This window comes from Papio anubis, chromosome X, assembly GCF_008728515.1.
Source record: "Papio anubis isolate 15944 chromosome X, Panubis1.0, whole genome shotgun sequence".
NCBI lineage: Eukaryota > Metazoa > Chordata > Mammalia > Primates > Cercopithecidae > Papio > Papio anubis.
This window is the reverse complement of record NC_044996.1, coordinates 51760043-51780054: the sequence shown is the minus strand read 5'-3', so window position 1 is coordinate 51780054 and position 20012 is coordinate 51760043. Positions and strand designations below refer to the sequence as shown.

Genomic DNA, 20012 nt, shown 5'->3' with positions numbered 1-20012 from the left:
ATCCAGTATTCTACACTTGATCTTAACCAAAAGGCCGAGAAGTGATAAAAAAAAAAAAAAAATCTGGTATTCTATTTTGCCTCTAGAGCCAAGTAAAGATAAAGCATATCCATCTCAAACCAATAACCAACATTACGATAAATGAGAAAAAGTAAGTTAGGAAAAATGTGGTAGTTAATAAAATGGGCTTTTGGTTTCAGAGGAACCTGGGTTTAAAATCTCAGTTTATGTGTGTGTGAGGTGGCTCACACCTGTAATCCCAGCACTTTGGGAGACCCAGGTGGGAGGATCCTCCGAGCCCAGGAGTTCAAGACAAGCCTGGGCAACATGGTGAGACCCTGTCTCTATTTTTATTTAAAAAAATAAAAATCCCAGCTCAGGAATACATAGGCATGTGACTTTGAGCAAGTTACATAATAAATCAAAACCTAATAATAATAGTTCCTACTTTTGGGGGTTGCTGTATTGAATGAATGAGATTATGTAGGCAAAACACTTAGCACTTGATACATGATAAACTCTCAATAATGCTTTTTTTTTTTTTTTTTTTTTTTTTGAGACAGAGCCTCACTCTGTTGCCTAGGCTGGAGTATGGTGGCGTGATCTCGGCTCACTGCAACCTCTGCCTCCCAGGTTCGAGCGATTCTTCTGCCTCAGCCTCCCATGTAGTTATGATTACAGATGCCCACCACCATGCCCAGTTAATTTTTTTTTTTTTTTTTTTTTGTAGTTTTAGTAGAGATGGAGTTTTACCGTGTTGGAAAGTGTGGTCTCAAACTCCTGACCTCAGGTGATCCGCCTGCCTCGGCCTCCCAAAGTGCTGGAATTAAAGGCGTGAGCCACCGCACCTGGCCAAACCCTCTGTAAATTATAGCTTCCTTCTAACTAAAAGCATTCTCACTGGAGTCAAGGACGAAGCTAGGCTGCTGCCATTTACAAGTGCTTAATAGTGTTTTGAATAACCAGTATCATCCTTAGACCTGGACAAAAGGGGCTTCTGCCCTGGGGCTCATGCTTTAAAGGATATCTCATATTGTAAATACTCAAATTTATTTAAAAAGACACAGGCACTTGTGTCACTTGGGATCTAGTACTTAGTGTTGGTACAGCTCACCACATAATCCTAAACCTCCACTCTCATGATTAACATCATCCAAACTCAAGGGGAATACTTCCTATCTCTCAATCTATATACTTGAAACAAAAGGCAAATCCATCCATAAGCCATGAAGTTTTGTGAGTTATGCTGCTGCTGATATCAGACACTGCTTAGAAGTACAAGGAAGATCTTTTATTATTATTATACTTTTAAGTTCTGGGGTACATGTGCACAGCATGCAGGTTTGTTACATATGTATACATGTGCTATGTTGGTGTGCTGCACCCATTAACTCGCCACACATTAGGTATATCTCCTAATGCTATCCCTCCCCTCCCCCCACGCACGACAGGCCCCTGTGTGATGTTCTCCTTCCTGTGTCCAAGTGATCTCACACACCACCCCACCTATGAGTGAGAACATGCCGGTGTTTGGTTTTGTCCTGCAATAGTTTGTTGAGAATGATGGTTTCCAGTTGCATCCATGTCCCTACAAGGGACAATGACCTAACCTTTTATGGCTGCATATATTCCATGGTGTTTATGTGCCACTTTTTGAGACAGAGTCTCTCTGTCCCCTGGCTGGAGGGGGCAGTGGCGCCATCTCGCTCACTGCAAGCCCTCCTCGGTTCCCCTGCATTCTCCTGGCTCAGCCTCCCCGAAAGAAGCTGGGACTACAGGCCTGCAATCACAGCTCGCTAATTTTTAGTATTTTTTAGTAGAGACGGGGTTTCACTGTGTCTCGGGATCTCCTGACCTTGTGATCCGGCCTGCCTCGCCTCCCAAAGTGCTGGGATTTTCAGGTGTGAGCCACTCACCGCCAATGCCACATTTTCTTTATCCAATCTATCATTGATGGACATTTGCTGGTTCCAAGTCTTTTGCTGTTGTGAATAGTGCCGCACAAACATACGTGGTATGTGTCTTTATAGCAGCATGATTTACAACTTTTGGGTATATACCCAGTAATGGAATGGTTAACAAATGGTATTTCTAGTTCTAGATCCTGAGGAATCACCACACTGTCTTCCACAATGGTTGAACTAGTTTACAGTCCCACCAACAGTGTAAAAGTGTTCCTATTTCTCCACATCCTCTCCAGCACCTGTTGTTTCCTGACTTTTTAATGATTGCCAATCTAACTGGTGTGAGATGGTATCTCATTGTGGTTTTGATTTGCATTTATCTGATGACCACTGATGATGAGCATTTTTTCATGTGTCTGTTGGCTGCATAAATGTCTTCTTTTGAGAAATGTCTGTTCATATCCTCGGCCCATTTTTTGATGGGGTTGTTTGATTTTTCTCTTGTAAATTTGTTTAAGTTCCTTTAGATTCTTGATAATAGCCCTTTGTCAGATGTATAGATCACAAAAATTTTCTCCCATTCTGTAGGCTGCCTGTTCACTCTGATGGTAGTTTCTTTTGCTGTGCAGAAGCTCTTTAGTTTAATTAGATTCCATTTGTCTATTTTGGCTTTTGTTGCCATTGCTTGTTGTGTTTTAGACATGAAGTCTTTGCCCATGCTTATGTCCTGAATGGTATTACCTAGGTTTTCTTCTAGGGTTTTTATGGTTTTAGGTCTAACATTTAAGTCTTTAATCCATCTTGAATTAATTTTTGTATAAGGTGTAAGGAAGGGATCCAGTTTCAGCTTTCTACATATGGCTAGCCAGTTTTCCCAGCACCATTTATTAAATAGGGAATCCTTTCCCCATTTCTTGTTTTTGTCAGGTTTGTCAAAGACCAGATGGTTGTAGATGTGCGGTATTATTTCTGAGGGCTCTGTTCTGTTCCATTGGTCTATATCTCTGTTTTGGTACCAGTACCGTGTTGTTTTGGTTACTGTAGCCTTGTAGTAGAAGTACAAGGAAAATCTTAGTAGCAGATGTGCTTGGTTAGAGAAAAGACAAATTAACTAGTCAAATCCTTTCTGTCTCAATAGCAATATATTCTTCCATAACAATGATTGTTTCCCAATAGTAACAAGCATAGGTTTTCTTGCTTCTCTTTGTGTTCCAATTCATGGTTCCTTGATGTGTGGTAAGTAGGCCACCAATCGTACTCTTGGCCCAGGCCAAGTAAATATTAAAAGCTGGCTTGTAGTTAATACTGTAAGATTTGAAAAAGAAATTAGGAATAACTATTGGAAGGGATACAGAAATTACCATTATTTCCAGTTCATTTGTTTATCAAGAGAACACCCAAGGGAATCAATTGAAACACTCATAAATTAAAGAAGAGAGTTCAGAAAAGTGGCCAAATAACAATCAATAGTTTTCCTGTAAGCCAGCAACAACCAGCTAGAAGATATAATGGAATAAAAATGCATTAATGATGACAAAAATAGCATGACACTCCTAAGAATAACTCATTTGAACTCTTGGGCTCAAGGGATCCTCCCGCTTCCACCTCCCAAGTAGCTGGGACTATGAGCACATGCCCACACACCCAGCTAATTTTTTAAAATTTCATTGTAGAGACGGGGTCTCACTATGTTGCCAGGCTGGTCTGGAACTCCTGGGCTCAAGTGGTCCTCCTGCCTTGGCCTCCTAAAGTGTTGGAATTACAGGCGTGAGCCACCAGACCCAGCCAGGAATAACTCTTTAAAAAATGCATAGAGACTGGGTGCGGTGGCTCTTACAAGTGCCGAATCTTCTGTCTGTATTTATATGCATTTTGTGTGTGTGTGTGTGTGATGTTTACATATAAAAGAACTCTGATTGCCGGGTGTTGTGGCTCATGCCTGTAATCCCTGCACTTTGGGAGGCCGAGGTGGGGGGAATCACCTGAGGTCAGGAGTTTGAGACCAGCCTGGCCAACGTGGTGAAACCCATCTCTACGAAAAATATAAAAATTAGCCAGGCATGGTGGTGCATGCTTGTAATCCCAGCTACTCAGGAGGCTGAGGCAGGAGACTCGCTTGAACCAGGGAGGTGGAGGTTGCAGTGAGCCAAGATCGTGCCACTGCACTCCAGCCTGGGTGATGAGTGAAACTTCGTCTCAAACAAACAAACAAACAAAAAACCAAGAACAACAACAAAACAAACAAACAAAAAACCTTCTGATTAATTGACTTAGAAAAATAAGCACTTAAATATTTTGTCAGAAAAATAGGAACTTTAATGCTTTTTTGTTCACATGACTTTAGTAATCTTTTGGAAATAAAAACAGTTTTAAAGATTATTGGTAAAATCAAATGTCTTGAAAATGTAGACATTTTTCTAAATTAAGGTCAGATATCAGATGTGCTAAATGCCTTAAGGTCAAACTTTCTTTAACTTTTGAAAATTGTTCGATTTACCTACTTTGGAGCATTGGATTATAGATAAGGCCTGGAGACATACGGAGAGCTATGCCAGCTAGCTGTGCTAAAAAGAGTCAGACCTTATCTTCATTTCCGTGTGTCCTAGACTCCACCCCTAGCATCTAATTAAAATTACTTACTTATCAGGTTTTTCACTAAAAATAAAAGTTGCTAAGAGTTAACATTGTAACATGTAATTGAAAACACTGGAGAAACAGTTTTACATTCATGTAAAGAAAGGTATTGGGAATATGGCTTTTGTTAAAGGGAATGTAATTTTGTCTAGTTCAGAGGGTTTTAAAGATTGTCTTTTTTTTTTTTTTGAGACAGAGTCTCCCTCTGTCTCCAGGCTGGAGTGCAGTGACACGATCTCGGCTCACTGCAACCTTCGCCTCCCGGGTTCAAGCAATTCTTCTGCCTCTGCCTCTGCCTCTGCCTCAGCCTCCGGAGTAGCTGGGACTACAGGCATGTACCGCCATGCCCAGCTAATGTTTTGTATTTTCAGTAGAGACGGGATTTCACCATGTTGGCCAGGATGGTCTAGGTCTCTTGACCTCGTGATCCACCCACCTCAGCCTCCCAAAGTGCTGGGATTACAGGCGTGAGCCACCGCGCCCGGTCTTAAGGATTGTTTTAACCTAAAAGAGTAACAGAACACAACCGAAAGTTTAAGCAAAGTGAAAAGGGTCAGCCTTATAAAAAAATTCTGTGGATATAAACAAGATGGCTAAGATTTAAAAGAAATTATTTAGCTTTTTTCCATAGGTTAAAACATGGAAATGATACTGTTGTGGGGCCAGAATCCAGGCCCATCAATTTTCTAATTTTCTTAGAGCAGGATTTTCTTAGAAAATGGATCTATCTGATGGAAAATTGTAGAGTATTCTAAACAGTTTATGAAAACCTTACCTTATGGTCAAACTAATTAAAACTGGATAGAGATATAAAATGTTATTTAAAAAACTAGCCTTAACATTAGAGATGCACTAATGCAAACATTAAATTTGGTTTTCTCCTTTGAAGACGATTTTTATGTAATGTTAAAAGATGATGAAAGTGTTTTATTTCTTCCTTTGAGTGAACTGCAGGGAAAAAAGGGAAGAGAGAGAAGAGACTAATTTCGTTAGCCTCATGCTATCTTTATTGGGTCTTGTTTGGAAAGTTAAGTCTCCTCCATCAGAGCAAAGGTCTTCTTTTCTTTTCTTTTTTTTTTAGATGGAGTCTCCCTCTGTCACCCAGGCTGGAGTGTGGTTGTGCGATCTCAGCTCACTGCAACCTCCACCTCACTAGTTCAAGCGATTCTCCTGCCTCATCCTCCTGAGTAGCTGGGATCACAGGCGTGCACCACCACGCTTGCCTAATTTTTTGTATTTTTAGTAGAGACAGGGTTTCACCATGTTAGCCAGGCTGGTCTCAAACTCCTGACCTCAGGTAATCCACCTGCCTCGGCTACCCAAAGTACTGGGATTACACGTGTGAGCCACCGCACCTGGCCAAGGTTTTCTTTTTTAAAAAATATTTTGGAGTTACCATTTTGGTCAAATGAATGACTTATAGTGACCTGGGATTCTATTTTGTGATATCCAGTGCTTTAAATCTTTGACAAACTTTCCAAAATCAAATTATAAATGTCTCCTTTCTAACCTAATATTTTAGATATTAGTCCCTTCTAAAGTCCAAAATGACATTTCATTTATTTGGTACAAAACCATACATAGGCGACAATATGAAATAAGCCGGTTTTCGTCTATTTAGGAATAAAAGCCATTAGGTTCCAAAATTATAAACTCATAATGACGGTCTGTTTGTCGTTTGCTGGCAGCGGCCGGATCTCGTCACCAGCTCCGCCTGAGCATTTATTCTGCCTCAGTCTGTTGACTATAGGTGCCCGCCACGCCTGCTGTTTATATGGTTTTCACTTAGCTGATGGTCTCTCGATCTCCTGAACTCAGATCCACCCATCTGGCTCCTGATTATAGGCTTGAGCTTACTTGTCGGCGATTCTTCTCTTCTTCTTTTCTTCTTCTTCTTCTTTCTTCTTCTTCTTCTTTTCTTCCTTTTTTCTTTTCTTTTTTGAGACGTCCAGCGCCCCTGTTCACCGGCTGGCGTGTACGCTTAACCGGCCTCACCGCAACCCTCTGTTCTCAATCCGCTTCCCGTCTCAGTTCCGGCGGCTGACGCAATACGCTTTACGCCCAGCGACTTTATTTGGCTCCACCCATGTTGGCCAGGATGGTCCTTAACTCCTGACCTTTGTGATCCGCCCGACCAGTCCTAAATCTGGCATGTTTCAATCGCGATCCGCCAAACCGTTATGGACTTAAATCGACTTATAAGCATCATAATTATTATGTTAAAATGACTGTGTGCCACAGAGGTAAATTTCTTTGTCAATTGTGCCTTTAACTGTGGCTGCCCTAAAATGTTTTTGTCATCCACAGACAACTGTTGTCTCACTTTGGTCCTCTTTAAAAGATGATTTTATAATCAGCTATAAAATTTAAGAGGTGCTCCTAAATGTGAGTTTCTGATTAATTACTCTGGGAGATTGTAAAATTAGAATTGAAAAATACTTTCAAATAGAAGAGTGAATGGTGTTTGGTTTTCTTTGGACTGTATTTGTATAAATATGTTATTGGTATGTGTTCCAAAATTATGGGAAACTTCTATAATGTTGATATAATTTAGTGTACATTATCAGTAATTATAGTTGTTACATAAAATTGTTGTATGCCACAGAAGTAACCAAAATTCCTAGTCAATTGTAGCTTTAATAGTGGTTATAGAATTTTGTCATCCACAAACATTTTGTCTTCCTTTGGTCCTTTTCAAAAGGCAGTTTATAATCAGATATAGGACTCTGAGTGCAGGTCTCAGGTAACTTTAAAAATTGAGCTATTGCAATAGAGGAAAATCCAATCTTCTAGGACTCTCATGGAGAGCTAATGTATTAAACGTTGCTAGACCCTTTGTTTTCAGAGTCAAGAGAACTTATTTCTTTAGAGCCATTTGCAACTGTTAAAGTGAGTAAAATATAGTGCTGTGAACAAAATTTGGAGCATATTTATTCCTCTCTACCTGATTTCTCCAGAATTTGGAAACTGTGAGTATTCTCAATTTCTGGCAGTACAGTTAATTGCATAAATTCAATAAGAATTTGTTTTCTTTTGTAACAGAACACAATTGGAGAAATTGGTTATTTTACCAAGGCTTTGACTGGAATGGCATGCTTCCTTTAAATAATCAAAGTTGACTTGTAGAGCAAATTAAAGCCCATTGAGGCATCTGGCCTCATACCTTGTCCACACAGAGTCCCTGTGCAAGGTTCCTGTCCTGTGGTAAGTAAAGAATGTCACTTTCGGCCGGGCGCGGTGGCTCAAGCCTGTAATCCCAGCACTTTGGGAGGCCGAGACGGGCGGATCACGAGGTCAGGAGATCGAGACCATCCTGGCTAACACGGTGAAACCCCGTCTCTACTAAAAAATACGAAAAAACTAGCCGGGTGAGGTGGCCGGCGCCTGTAGTCCCAGCTACTCGGGAGGCTGAGGCAGGAGAATGGCGGGAACCCGGGAGGCGGAGCTTGCAGTGAGCCGAGATCGTGCCACTGCACTCCAGGCCGGGCGACAGAGCGAGACTCCGTCTCAAAAAAAAAAAAAAAAAAAAAAAAGAATGTCACTTTCTAACAGGCCCAGGAACCCCAAGTTATCTTGGGACCTCAAAAGGAAAGGAATTTGCCCAACTCATAGGTATTTGAGGATACAAACCCATGGTTGGGCTCAGCTTTTAAAACATCTTATCTGAGATTCTTCATGGAACAGAGTTGTAGCAAAGCCAATTTAAAAAGCCTAAGTGAAAAATACTCTTGCTGCACTTTATGTAAATAATCAGGCCATGGACAGTAAGACTAAAGCTTATTTTGTAAACAAATCAGTTCTATCATGATTTGTTTTTAATAAAAATGGGAACTGGAGAGAGAAAAATTATGCTTCAAAAGAAAAACTATAGTACACTGTTGTTAGCTGTTCTTGAGGTTTTTTCTGCAGTTTAGACTAAATTCTAAATTCTTCGTGGGTTAGAAGTCCCCAAACTAATGCTTTCAAATCTTTGCTTTTAAAATTGGGAATTGTACTCCTCATCCTAGGACTCATCACTTAAACACTGTAGTAAAACTATAGATGAGAGTACTAACGTTTTTGCCATACAAACCTTGGAAGCTCAACCAGGCCTGCATGAATATGCTTAGACAGTTAATTGCAAAGCAGTTCCACTCTTCTCAGCTTGGGGTTCACTCCTGTTCCCACTACATCCCCTGTCAGCAGGAAGAAGCCAGAGCGATTGATGGACTTTTCCCATCTTTATAGCGTATACCTTAAGTTTAAGGTATTATAAAACCCAAAGGGAGGGATTGAAACCGCCTTTGTAAAATTATGACTGAGACAGTGAAAGAGATCTAACTTAGCTGACTCCATCTTGCTTCTAACCTCCAAGCTATTCTTGTTCATTCCTGGGCATAGGCTGAACTAACTTCGGGAGAAACCTAGTTTTATAGTTTATAGTTTAAAAAAATATGGTAGCAGCCCTTTACCAAAGCAGAACTCCTTCCGGCCTGGGGACTAGATTGCCTTTGACAGACTAACATTAGCCACAAGATTAGAAATTATGGCTTAGGAGTCATGCAGCTGGAGGCTACAAGATTCTGAGCCTCTCTAAACTGCTCCAAAGATCAGTGTTTGAGATATTTTGCAGACCCTGCACTTGATAAATCAGCTGGGACCACCCAGATCAATAAACTGGCTCATGTGACCTTGTGGCCCCCACCCAGGAACTGACCCAGCACAAGAAAACAGCGTTGACTCTCTATGATTTCATCCTTGGCCAATCAGCACTCCTGGCTCACTGGCTTTCCCTGACCTACCAAGTTATCCTTAAAAACTCTGCTCCCTGGCCAGGCATGGTGGCTCACACCTGTAATCCCAGTACTTTGGGAGGCCGAGGCAGGCAAATCACCTGAGGTCAGGAGTTCGAGACCAGCCTGGCCAATATGGTGAAACCCTGTCTCTACTATAAATACAAAAATTAGCTAGGTGTGGTGGCACATGCCTGTAATTCCAGCTACTGGGGAGGCTGAGGCAGGAGAATCACTTGAACCCAGGAGGTGGAGGTTGCAGTGAGCCTAGATTGCACCACTGCACTCCAGCCTGGGTGACAGAGCAAGACTTTGTCTCAAAAAAACACAAACAAAACAAACAAAAAACTCTGCTCCACGAATGCTCAGGGAGACTGATTTAAGTAATAAAACTCTGGTCTCCCGCATAGTGGGCTCTGCATGAATTACTCTTTCTCTGTTGCAATTCCCCTGTCTTGGTGAATGGGATCTGTCTAGGCAGCGGGCAAGGTGAACCCCTTGGAAGGTTACAGTTTCACCATGTTGGTCAGGCTGGTCTTGAACTCCTGACTTCAGGTGATCCGCCTGCCTCAGCCTCCCAAAGTGCTGAGATTACAGGTATGAGCCACCACGCCGGGCCATGCATCACATTTTTATTTGTAAAAGTAAAAACCATGGAAACAACATCAATATCTAGCAATAGGATGCTAAATGAATGCGAACTATAGTACATTCAAGTGATGCTAAAGTTTTATACAATCATTAAAAATGATTCTGTAGGGCTGAGCATAGTGGCTCATGCCTATAATCTCAACGCTTTGGCAGGCCAAGGCAGGAGGATCACTGGACCCCTGGAGTTCAAGACCAGCCTGGTCGACATAAGGTAACCCCATATCCACAGAAAACAAAAAATAAATTAGCTGGGCGTGGTGACACATGACTGTAGTCCCAGCTACTTGAGAGGCTGAGGTGTGAAGACCACTTAAAGCTGCAGAGGGAGACCCTCTGCATCTCAAAAAAAAAAAAAAAAAAAAAAGGCCAGGCGCGGTGGCTCACGTCTGTAATCCCAGCACTTTGGGAGGCCAAGGCGGGCGGATCACGAGGTCAGGAGATCGAGATCATCCTGGCTAACACGGTGAAAACCCGTCTCTACTAAAAATGCAAAAAATTAGCCGGGGAGGTGGCGGGCGCCTGTAGTCCCAGCTACTCGGGAGGCTGAGGCAGGAGAATGGCATGAACCCGGGAGGCGGGGCTTGCAGTGAGCCGAGATCGTGCCACTGCACTCCAGCCTGGGCCACAGAGCAAGACTGCCTTAAAAAAAAAAATGTGTCGGGCTGGGCTCCGTGGCTCATGCCTGTAATCTCAACACTTTGGGTGGCCGAGGCGGAAGGATCCCTTGAATCCAGGAGTTAGAGATCAGCCTGGACAACATCACAAGGCTCCGACTTCCCAAAAAATAAAAAAATTAGCTGGGCATGGTGGCATGTGCTTGTGATCCCAGCTACTCTGGAGGCTGAGATGGAGGATCACTTGAGTGAGACCTTGTCTCTAAACAAAACAAAACTCTGTATGTGCATGTGTGTGCGTGCACACTTACAGTGCTAAACAACTTTAAGTGCCACACTAATAGTGAAAAATATTACAGGAGAGGCAGCAGAGCAATTGTTAAGAGCCTGGGCTCTAGAAATGACTGCCTAGGTTTGAAGCCTGGCTCTCCACTTACTAGCTGTATACTCTTGGGCAAGTTACTTACCTTCCCAGCCCCTCAGTGTGCCCATTAATAACATGGGGACTCATACTTAGTCCATAGTGTTGCTGTAAAGATTAAATTAGTTAAAACAAGTAGAGGGCAGCGTCTAGCATCTAGTAAACAGTTAACAATTATTGGATATTGTTATAGAAAATTGGAGGAGGGAGAAATCATATCTAACTGAGAATGAATCAGGAAAGGCTTTATGGAGGGGGTGACATTGAAGAAAAGGTTTAATGCTAATGGAAGAGTGATGGCGGGGGGCGGGGTCAAAAGATAGGGAGTTAAAGGTAGAGGAGGTGGGAAGGCTTAGGTTGTATGAGGCCATGAGTAGATAGGTGAGTGGTGGCATGTGACAGTGGGAGCCATTGAAAACTAAATCTCCAAAGAGAGACAGGGGTTAAAATGTGGAGGGCCTTGAATTCTAAATTTAAAACTGGAGTTAACCACTGGCTATGAGAGTCATTAAAGGTTTCTGAGCAAGAGAAAGCCTTCTTTGGCAGCATTGAAGACTGACAGCTTTGCAGTTTTAAACTTGAGTGTTACCAACTTCAGAAACAACTCTCTGAGGACCAACATTTTGATTTAGGGAAAGGAAAGGGGGACAGAAAGGAAGAGATGGAAAAAGGGAGTGAATAACTGAAGGATGATAAGTGGGAGGGGGAGATGAAAAGTGAGCCCAGTGGGAAGGTGGCAGCAAAGCCTGTCTTCCCTAATTCCTCATTCCTGGGGTCACCCGGTGACCGAACTCATACATAACCTCCCTTCTCCCCATTTAAGATTTGAAGTTTCCGTTTTTCGTTTAGGGCTTCATTTAACTTCGAGACTGTCCTTTTGGCCTGTGAGCACACGAAGGGCATTAGGACCCAGAGATTGTTGTAGTGAGAGTGGTTGAATCTCGATCTCTCAATTTTTCTCTCGAGCTCCCTCCTCTCCCTTTGTCATTCTAGCTGCCTGCTGCCTCCGCAGCGTCCCCCCAGCTCTCCCTGTGCTAACTGCCTGCGCCTTGGACAGAGCGGGTGCGCAAATCAGAAGGATTAGTTGGGACCTGCCTTGGCAGCCACATGGCATCCCCCAGAACCGTAACTATTGTGGCCCTCTCAGTGGCCCTGGGACTCTTCTTTGTTTTCATGGGGACTATCAAGTTGACCCCCAGGCTCAGCAAGGATGCCTACAGTGAGATGGTAAGTGAAGCATACGGGTGATGAGGAGCGCACTCCCATGGGATTGCGAGGACCTCTCCCCTTTTTTCCTTCTCAGTTTCTGGTACCACCCCCCTTAGCCCCTATCCCCACCTGGACCCTCCCTTCTCAACAACTTTGCAGCTCGGAAGGAAGGAGCAGCTGGGCAAGAGCGATTTCTTTTGTGGGCTATGCTGTACTGGAGCCACTGAATGCCAGTTGGGGGAGGGGTTGCCCAGCAAATACCCCCCATCCCAAGTAAACCAGAAGGCTGAGACCTGCATAGTACCTGTCATTGGCAGGAGCCCTTCCCTCCTTCCAGCACACACCCAAAGTCCGGGCAACCAGTCTACAAGTCTGATTCCCTCCCTGTGAGCTAAGAGTTTAGCAAGCAGAGAGTTTATTTATTTTAGAGCAGAACAAAGAGAAAAGAGGGAAAGAGCTGGGAAAAATGGGCTACTAAAACAAGCAATTTTTAGGGACTGGCTGGTATTCCTCATCCCAGGCAGACAGCTGATAGTATTCCTCCAGCCACCTGGGTATGTATCTGGATCCTTGAGACAAAGCATTCTTGGCCCAAATAAAGGTCACTAAGCTCTTGTTTCTTCCCCTTCTCTCAAGGGAGAGCTAGATATTTTGTTTTATTTTGTTTTGTGTGTGAGGTAATCTACAAAATCTGCAAAATCTGCTTTTTCTCTCCTGCAAAACAGTCCGTAATCCCCACCTTGCCTTCTGTGGATGACCAGAGCCTGGCCCTCTGCAGGTTTTCCCCTCTGCAGAGTTGGAATCACGGAAGGTGACTGGCCAAAACATCTCCTCTGCAACCTGGGGGCTGGGCTGCTTTCCCCAGTTGGGCGTGATGAGGACTTGCTCTTATGCTGTGGAGTACTAGGAGATGGCAGGGAATGTTTCCAGCACTTTCGGATCTCTCCCCTCTTCCCCTGTCACTTTGCCTCTTCTTTTCCCCACCCCAGCTAAAGGGACCCTGCTTCTTGTCGCCTTTGCCAGACTGCCCGTAATGGGAGGGAGCACATTACTGGGCTCTCAAGGTCAAGAGAGAAAGGAGCTTAGGGGAGGAACAGAAGGGGAAAGAGAAAAGAGGCAAGCCCTGTTAGGGCTGAGGCAGGGAGGAACAGTCTCACACATTGCGAGGAATTCATAGCTCTCCTGAACCCACTGCAGAGCTTTCCAGGGCCCCTTAACGTGAGCTGCAAATGGATGGAGACTGGCAAATTATATTAATAGATGCTCAGAAAATGTTTGCAGGCAGCTCTGGCTTCTGTCTCAGGGTTTAAGCTGGAGCTTTCCATTTCTTCCTCACCGCAGGATCACCCTAGGGTGGGGGAGGGTGGCTAGGACTCAAGGGTTTAGGTCTAGCCCCAGTGGCAAATCCTTACATGCTTCTCCTTCTCCCCTCCCCTCCTCCCAGCATGTTTGACCAGATGGAATTGAAATCAGGTCAAAATGAGTACCCGAGGCAGCCTGCACTGGGAGAAGAGGGATGGGGTGGGGTAGCAGAAGCCACCAAATGACTTGAAGAGGTTGGGACAGAGGGATAGGGTGGAGGAGAAATGCCACTATATTTCTGTCTTGGTGGTAGTAGTTTGGTGTTAGATTATGAATAAATGAACATGCTCTTGCTTTACTTTTCATATGTACATATATTTATATATTTGTGCGTATGCATCATAGGTATTTGTAAGCTTTCCCTAGCCTTAGGGACACACTACCTTTTTTCAGTATGCTCCCTGCCCTCCAGACCCTAGTCAGCTGCTTCAGAGGCCCCCCAAGCTGCACCTTAAGTACAGTGTTAGGCTCTGCAGGCAATCCAACTAAGATGGAGTCACCGGGAAGCTTCCTACCAGCTTGGCAGGAGCTCACAAGGAGGACCAGCCACAAATGGGTTTACAGTATGTTTCTTCCTAGAAATGGAGCTGTCTAGCGCAGCCTAATGAAAGGCAGAAGAAACAAATATGAAGATTTCATATCATACATAGGAACATATTTAAATAGATATAGCGTAACACAGCAATATAGAACCATTGTGTGTGGGTGTGTATGCACACTTCTGCGCTTCTGTGCTAGGGGCATCTAGAGGGAATGGAAAGATTGTATCTAACTGAGAAGTAGACGTCACAATAGTTTGAAGAGGATTTTCAGACTGCCCTTTGCTGGGGTCCTCTCCTGCATTGAGCATCGTGCCATAGACTGGAGATTGCTCTCTGGCATAAAGCTTACTGCATAGTGCCTAGGCTTGGCCCAGCTTTATTCTCGTTCCCATAGGAAAGGGAGGGAAATTCAGTTCTAGTACAGAGAAGGTGCTCAATATGTATTTGTGGAGTGGATGGGTGAATGAATGAGTCATTGTAGCATTGCCTTGGCTTGTTACCACCCTTCAGATTTCTCTGGTTGGCTCTTGATTATGCAGTTCAGGAGCCATTTCTTGCCTCTTAGAGGGACTCTCTAAGAAGCCCCTGTCTCTCGGAAGGAGAGTCTCTCAGAACCCCAACCCTAGATCAGTTGGGATGATTATCCGGGATTTTTTGTTTTCCATTAAGGAGTGATTCCTCTGCATCGAGGAGGTTAGTCATGTATTGACTGCAGTGGCATTTCTTATAAGATCTCAAAGCGTTGTTGCTGCTGTTGTTGTTTTAAGATTATTTGTTCTTTAGAACATCTCTGTGAGGTAGATTTAGTGTATTCGTTATTTTTACTTTACTGATGGATAAACTGAAGCAGAACAAGTTTAATGACATATCCAAGGCAAGGAAGGTAAGCTGTTGTTGGAGCAGAGATGAGAAACCAAGTCCATGACTCAATACTCCCAATAGAAGGATCATTAATGGTTAAAAATATTGGGTTTTTATGGATGCCAGAACTGACAACCGATTCTTGAGAATACCCGGCACAGTCTTCCTCCTTTTATTGTACCAGTTTAACTGCCCAATCCATATTTTCGATTTTGTTTTACTTCAAAATCAATTTTTAAAATTTAGATTTTTGATTTGATTTGATTTGATTTCTTTTTATTTCTTTTTTTTCCCTTTTTTTTTTTTTTTTTTTGCTTTTCTGCCAACTATTTTTTTATTTGTTTGTTTTGCTTTAAAATTGTTTGTGTAATTCTTAGGTGTTATCTTCTCCAGGGAGAATCATTGCTAAAAAACAAACAAATAACTGTGAAATTTTCTCCTGTTTGTGCTGGAGAAGCCAGCAAGGGTTAGTGGAAAGAGTGCAGGCTTTATAGTCACACAGGCTTGGGTTCAGGTCCTGCTACTCTTGGCGTCTCAGTTTCTTTGTTCATAAAATGGGGATAAGAATGCCTACCACTTAAGAAACAAACCATCCTAAGGAAAAAAAAAAAAAAAGGAATGCCTACCTCAGAAGGCTGTAAATATTAACTGAGATTATGTATAAAAGTGTCTGGTACAGTGTTTGCTATAGTGTGTGTTTGAGAAATGCTTTGGGTGAGGTGATTAAAAGAGATTCTATTTTATGCAGTGGTTTCCTAACTGATTTAAATAGCCAGTTTAAGGGACTGAAATCAAGCAAGTATTTATTTATTTATTTATTTATTTATTTATTTATTTATTTATGAGACGGAGTTTCGCTCTTGTTGCCCAGGCTGCAGTGCAATGGTGTGATCTCGGCTCACTGCAACCTCTGCCTCCTGGATTCAAGCGATTCTCCTGCCTCAGCCTCCGGAGTAGATGGGATTATAGGTGTGTGCCACCACGCCTGACTAATTTTTGTATTTTTAGTAGAGATGGGGTTTCACTGTGTTGGCCAGTCTGGTCGTGAACTCCTGACCTCAGGTGATCCACCCATCTTGGCCTCTCAAAGTGCTGGGATTACAGGCATGAGCCACCACCCCCAGCCTGAAATCAAGCATTTAGAAGAACAAGATGCTATTTTCATGTGCCCTTGTGGACAGACCTTTATGCAATCAGTTAATATTGAAAAATCCACACTTGCTGCTGTGTAATGTACAGTGGATCTCATGCAGAACTTCCAGATGCATCTCTGAATAGCCCATTTGGCATGTGTTGTCCCATACCTCCTCCAGATTTAGCAAGTATCATTATAGAGTACTCTAAATCCCACGTGAATTCAACATGACTGGCCATTCCCTTGACTAAATGCCTTTATTAGTTCACTTGAAAATGGGAGACAGCCCTTAAAAGTGCTGGGACGCAGTTTCCTGTGCAGTGACTGGGAACATATAAATAGTTGGCTTGCTTTAAATCTGGTGTTCAGCTTTTTGTAGTAGTGGCTTCATCCTGTAAGCACAGGGGACCACATATGAAAAGGTAAGAAAACACCAAAATCCTGGTGACAATAAAGCCAAGAGATTTTGGTCCTGAGGATGACTGGGCAAGTCCCTGGTTCTTTGCATCCCCTCATAGTAAAGGTTTTGTTGATTTGATTTATTTGTTTATGTGTAGTTAAATGCCCTTCTGTTTATGTAATCCTGAGGAAACACTCCCAATATGTTTGGGCAGTTTATTTAATGTCCATAGGTAATCTTTTAAGCTCCCAATCACTGCTATTGTTTTCCAACTAGGTAATAAGATAGTAATTTACTGATGCTTAGACCACTCTCTAGGGTGGTACAGTACGTTTATTTTCAGAGAGGAAACAGACCCTGAGATGCGAAGCAGCTTTGCTTAGTTCACACAGTCTGCCATCACAAGCTAAACTATGTGTTAGAGTTTATGTTGGGGAGCTTGTAGCCTCTCAGTATGGACAAAAGCAGAGTTTGTTTCAGAGAGATCTTTGACTGACAGCAGGAGTCAGTCTTCTGCCCTAAGATGCAATCTGGGAAGCGTCCACTTTGACTGGTAGGATCAAGCTTGCCAGCTTCCTCTTTAGGTGGGCATTATATGACAATGGAAAGTAGAATAGGTCGGGAGTTCAAGACCAGCCTGACTAACATGGAGAAGCCCCATCTCTACTAAAAATACAAAATTAGCTGGGCGTGGTGGTGCATGCCTGTAATCCCAGCTACTCTGGTGGCTGAGGCAAGAGAATCGCTTGAACCTGGGAGGCAGAGGGTGTGGTGAGCCGAGATCGCACCATTTCACTCCAGCCTGGGCAACAAGAGTGAAACTCCATCTAAAAAAAAAAAAAAAAAAAGATGGTTATCATTCATGTGGCAATTTGGCAATTAAATATGTAATGGCTTTTTATTACATTTAAACAATGATCTGTGATTCACACGGGCTTTATTTCTTACAGAGATTCAGAAAAATCACACATGAGTCAGTACATTTTGCAGCACTTATGTAGGCTTTATGGTTTAAGATAGCAACCAGGCTGAGATTTTTTGCCAAAATATATTTTTATCAGTGCTTTCTTCTGCTTTCATATAGTTTTTTTTTCCTTGTAAATCTTATTGAAGTATAACATATATACTGAAACATGCACATAGCATAAGTATGCAGCTCAAGGAATTTTCAGAACATTCCCGTGTAACCAAGCATTCATTTTAAGAAAAAGCACATTGCCATGTGCTGTGGCTCATGTATCCTGTAATCTCAGCACTTTGGGAGGCCAGTGGGTGGATGCCTAAGTCAGGAGTTCAGGACTCAGCCTGGGCAACACACGGCAAAACCCGTCTCTACCCAAAAATACAAAAATTAGCTGGGCTTAGTGGTGGGCACCTGTAATCCCAGCTACTTGGGAGGCTGAAGCAGGATAATTGCTTAAACCCAGGAGGCAGAGGTTGCAATTAGCCAAGATTGTGCTACTGCACTATAGCCTGGGTGATGAGTGAGATATCTCAAAAAGCCACAAAAACACCACATGATAGCGCACCCAGAGCCTTCCTCCTTGGCCTTCAGTTACCACCCCCTCAAGGGTAATTACTATCCTGACTTCTTTTTGAGACAGGATTAGTCTGCAAACAAACCACCAGGCTGGAAATACCAGTGGCAGCGATCTCATTTCACTGCAAGCTCAGCCTCCCGGGTTTGCGCCATTCTCCTGCCTCAGCCTCCGGTAGCTGGGACTACAGTGGCAGCGCCACCTAGCCCGGCTAGTTTGTGTTTTTGTTTTAGTAGAGAGGCGGGGTTTCAAATATTAGCCAGGAGATGATCTCGATCTCACCTGCGTGATCCTCACCGGCCCCTATCTTCAGAGACCAAGGTGGCTCAGCAACCTATCTGACTTCTAACAACATAAGTCAATTGTACGATTTTGAACTTTGTATAAATGGAATTCTACAGTATATTAGCCAGGTTTTATCTTTTCTTTTACTAATTGGCATGAGTGAATTTGAACTGGACACTACTTGCTCAGTGTTCTCATTTGTATTTGTCTGTTAGCTGGCTTGGGCTGGTTATTAGTATGTATCCAAAGGTGTATTGGCTGACAGTTTTGAGCTATTATTCAAATTTAATGTCATTAATATGAGATCATGAATCTTGCTGTGGTGTAGTGGCAATAAATGACAAAAAGGAAAAAGGTATGACGTAAGAAAGGCTCTGGCTGGGCGCGTCGCTCGCCTGTAATCCCAGCATTTTAGGAAGCCAAGGTTGGGTGGATCACCGAACCAGGGGATTCCTAGACCAGCCCTGGCCAACATGGTGAAACCCCATCTCTACTGAAAATACAAAAATTAGCTGGAGCACGTCAATGAAGCCTGTAATTCCCAGCTATTTTGGGAGGCTGAGGCAGGAGAATTGCTTGAACCCGGGAGGTGGAGGCTACAGTGAGCTGAGATCGCACAGCTGCACTCTAAGCGTGGGTGACAGAATAAAATTCATCTCAAAAAGAAAAATAATAAATTAAAAATTAAAAGGCTCACAAAAGGCCGGGCAGCACGTTGGCTCGCGCCTGTAATCCCAGCACTTTGGGAGGCTGGTAGTGGTGGATCCGCAGTCCAGAGACCAGAGACCATCACAATGACATGGTGAAACCCTGTCTCTATTAAAAATACAAAAATTAGCCTGGCATGGTGGCACAAACCTGTAATCTCAGCTACTCAGGGAGGCTGGGCTGGAGAATCGCTTGAACCGGGAGGCAGAGGTTGCAGTGAGCCAAGATGCTTGCAACTGCTCCAACCTGGCGAGTGAGACTCTCTGTCTCAAAAATAAAATAAATGAAATAACCGAAATAACAAAAATAAAGGTTCATACTGTTTTTATTTCATGTCTGAATCAGAATGTCACTCATACCCACAAGAATGGACCTTAACCCAGTTCATCAATGAATTTTGTTATTAAATTATAACTTGCAAGTATATAGTTCTAATTGTGTGGTAGAGTTTTTGTTTTTGTTTGTTTGTTTTGTCTGGCTCTGCCCATCACCCAGAAACAGGAGTGGAAGTGCATCAGTCTCGCTCACATGGCTTTCTCCCAGGTCATTCTCACCTGCCTCAGCACCTCAGGACTACGGGCGTGTGACACCACCTTTCTTTGTTGCATTTTATCTTAGAGAGATGATGGGAGGTTTTGCCATGACCAGCCGAATATAAATATCCGGGTGATCCACTGTTTTAACACCCAAAGTACTAATTATGGAAGTGTGAGCCGCTTTCCCGGTGACACTTCAATTATTAACAGATTGTAGTCAAATGTGTGTGTGTGTTGTCCTCCAGCTGATGCTTGCATGACACTTTTTGATTATTTACCTAAATCTCCAAAATGCTCATTTGAGGTTTACTTCTATGAATCTGTGAGGAAACTAAGGTAAATGCCGTGAAATTTTTCTCCGGCTTAATTTAATGGCAAGAGAAACTAAAATTGGAATTCAGCTTAGGGTAGTCAAAAGAATAGTAGCAATACGTAAAAGA

The 20012-nt window shown here is 43.0% G+C and overlaps 1 protein-coding gene across 1 annotated transcript in view; it reads left to right on the top strand.

Moving 5' to 3' along the window:
• Positions 1-11915: 11915 nt before the first annotated feature.
• Positions 11916-20012, top strand: part of TMEM35A (transmembrane protein 35A) — a 16072-nt gene continuing 7975 nt past the window's right edge. The window contains exon 1 of the mRNA XM_003917985.5: positions 11916-12223. Coding sequence (XP_003918034.1) covers positions 12104-12223 — 120 coding nt within the window. The 5' untranslated portion in view covers positions 11916-12103. The remainder of the gene's footprint in view (positions 12224-20012) is intronic.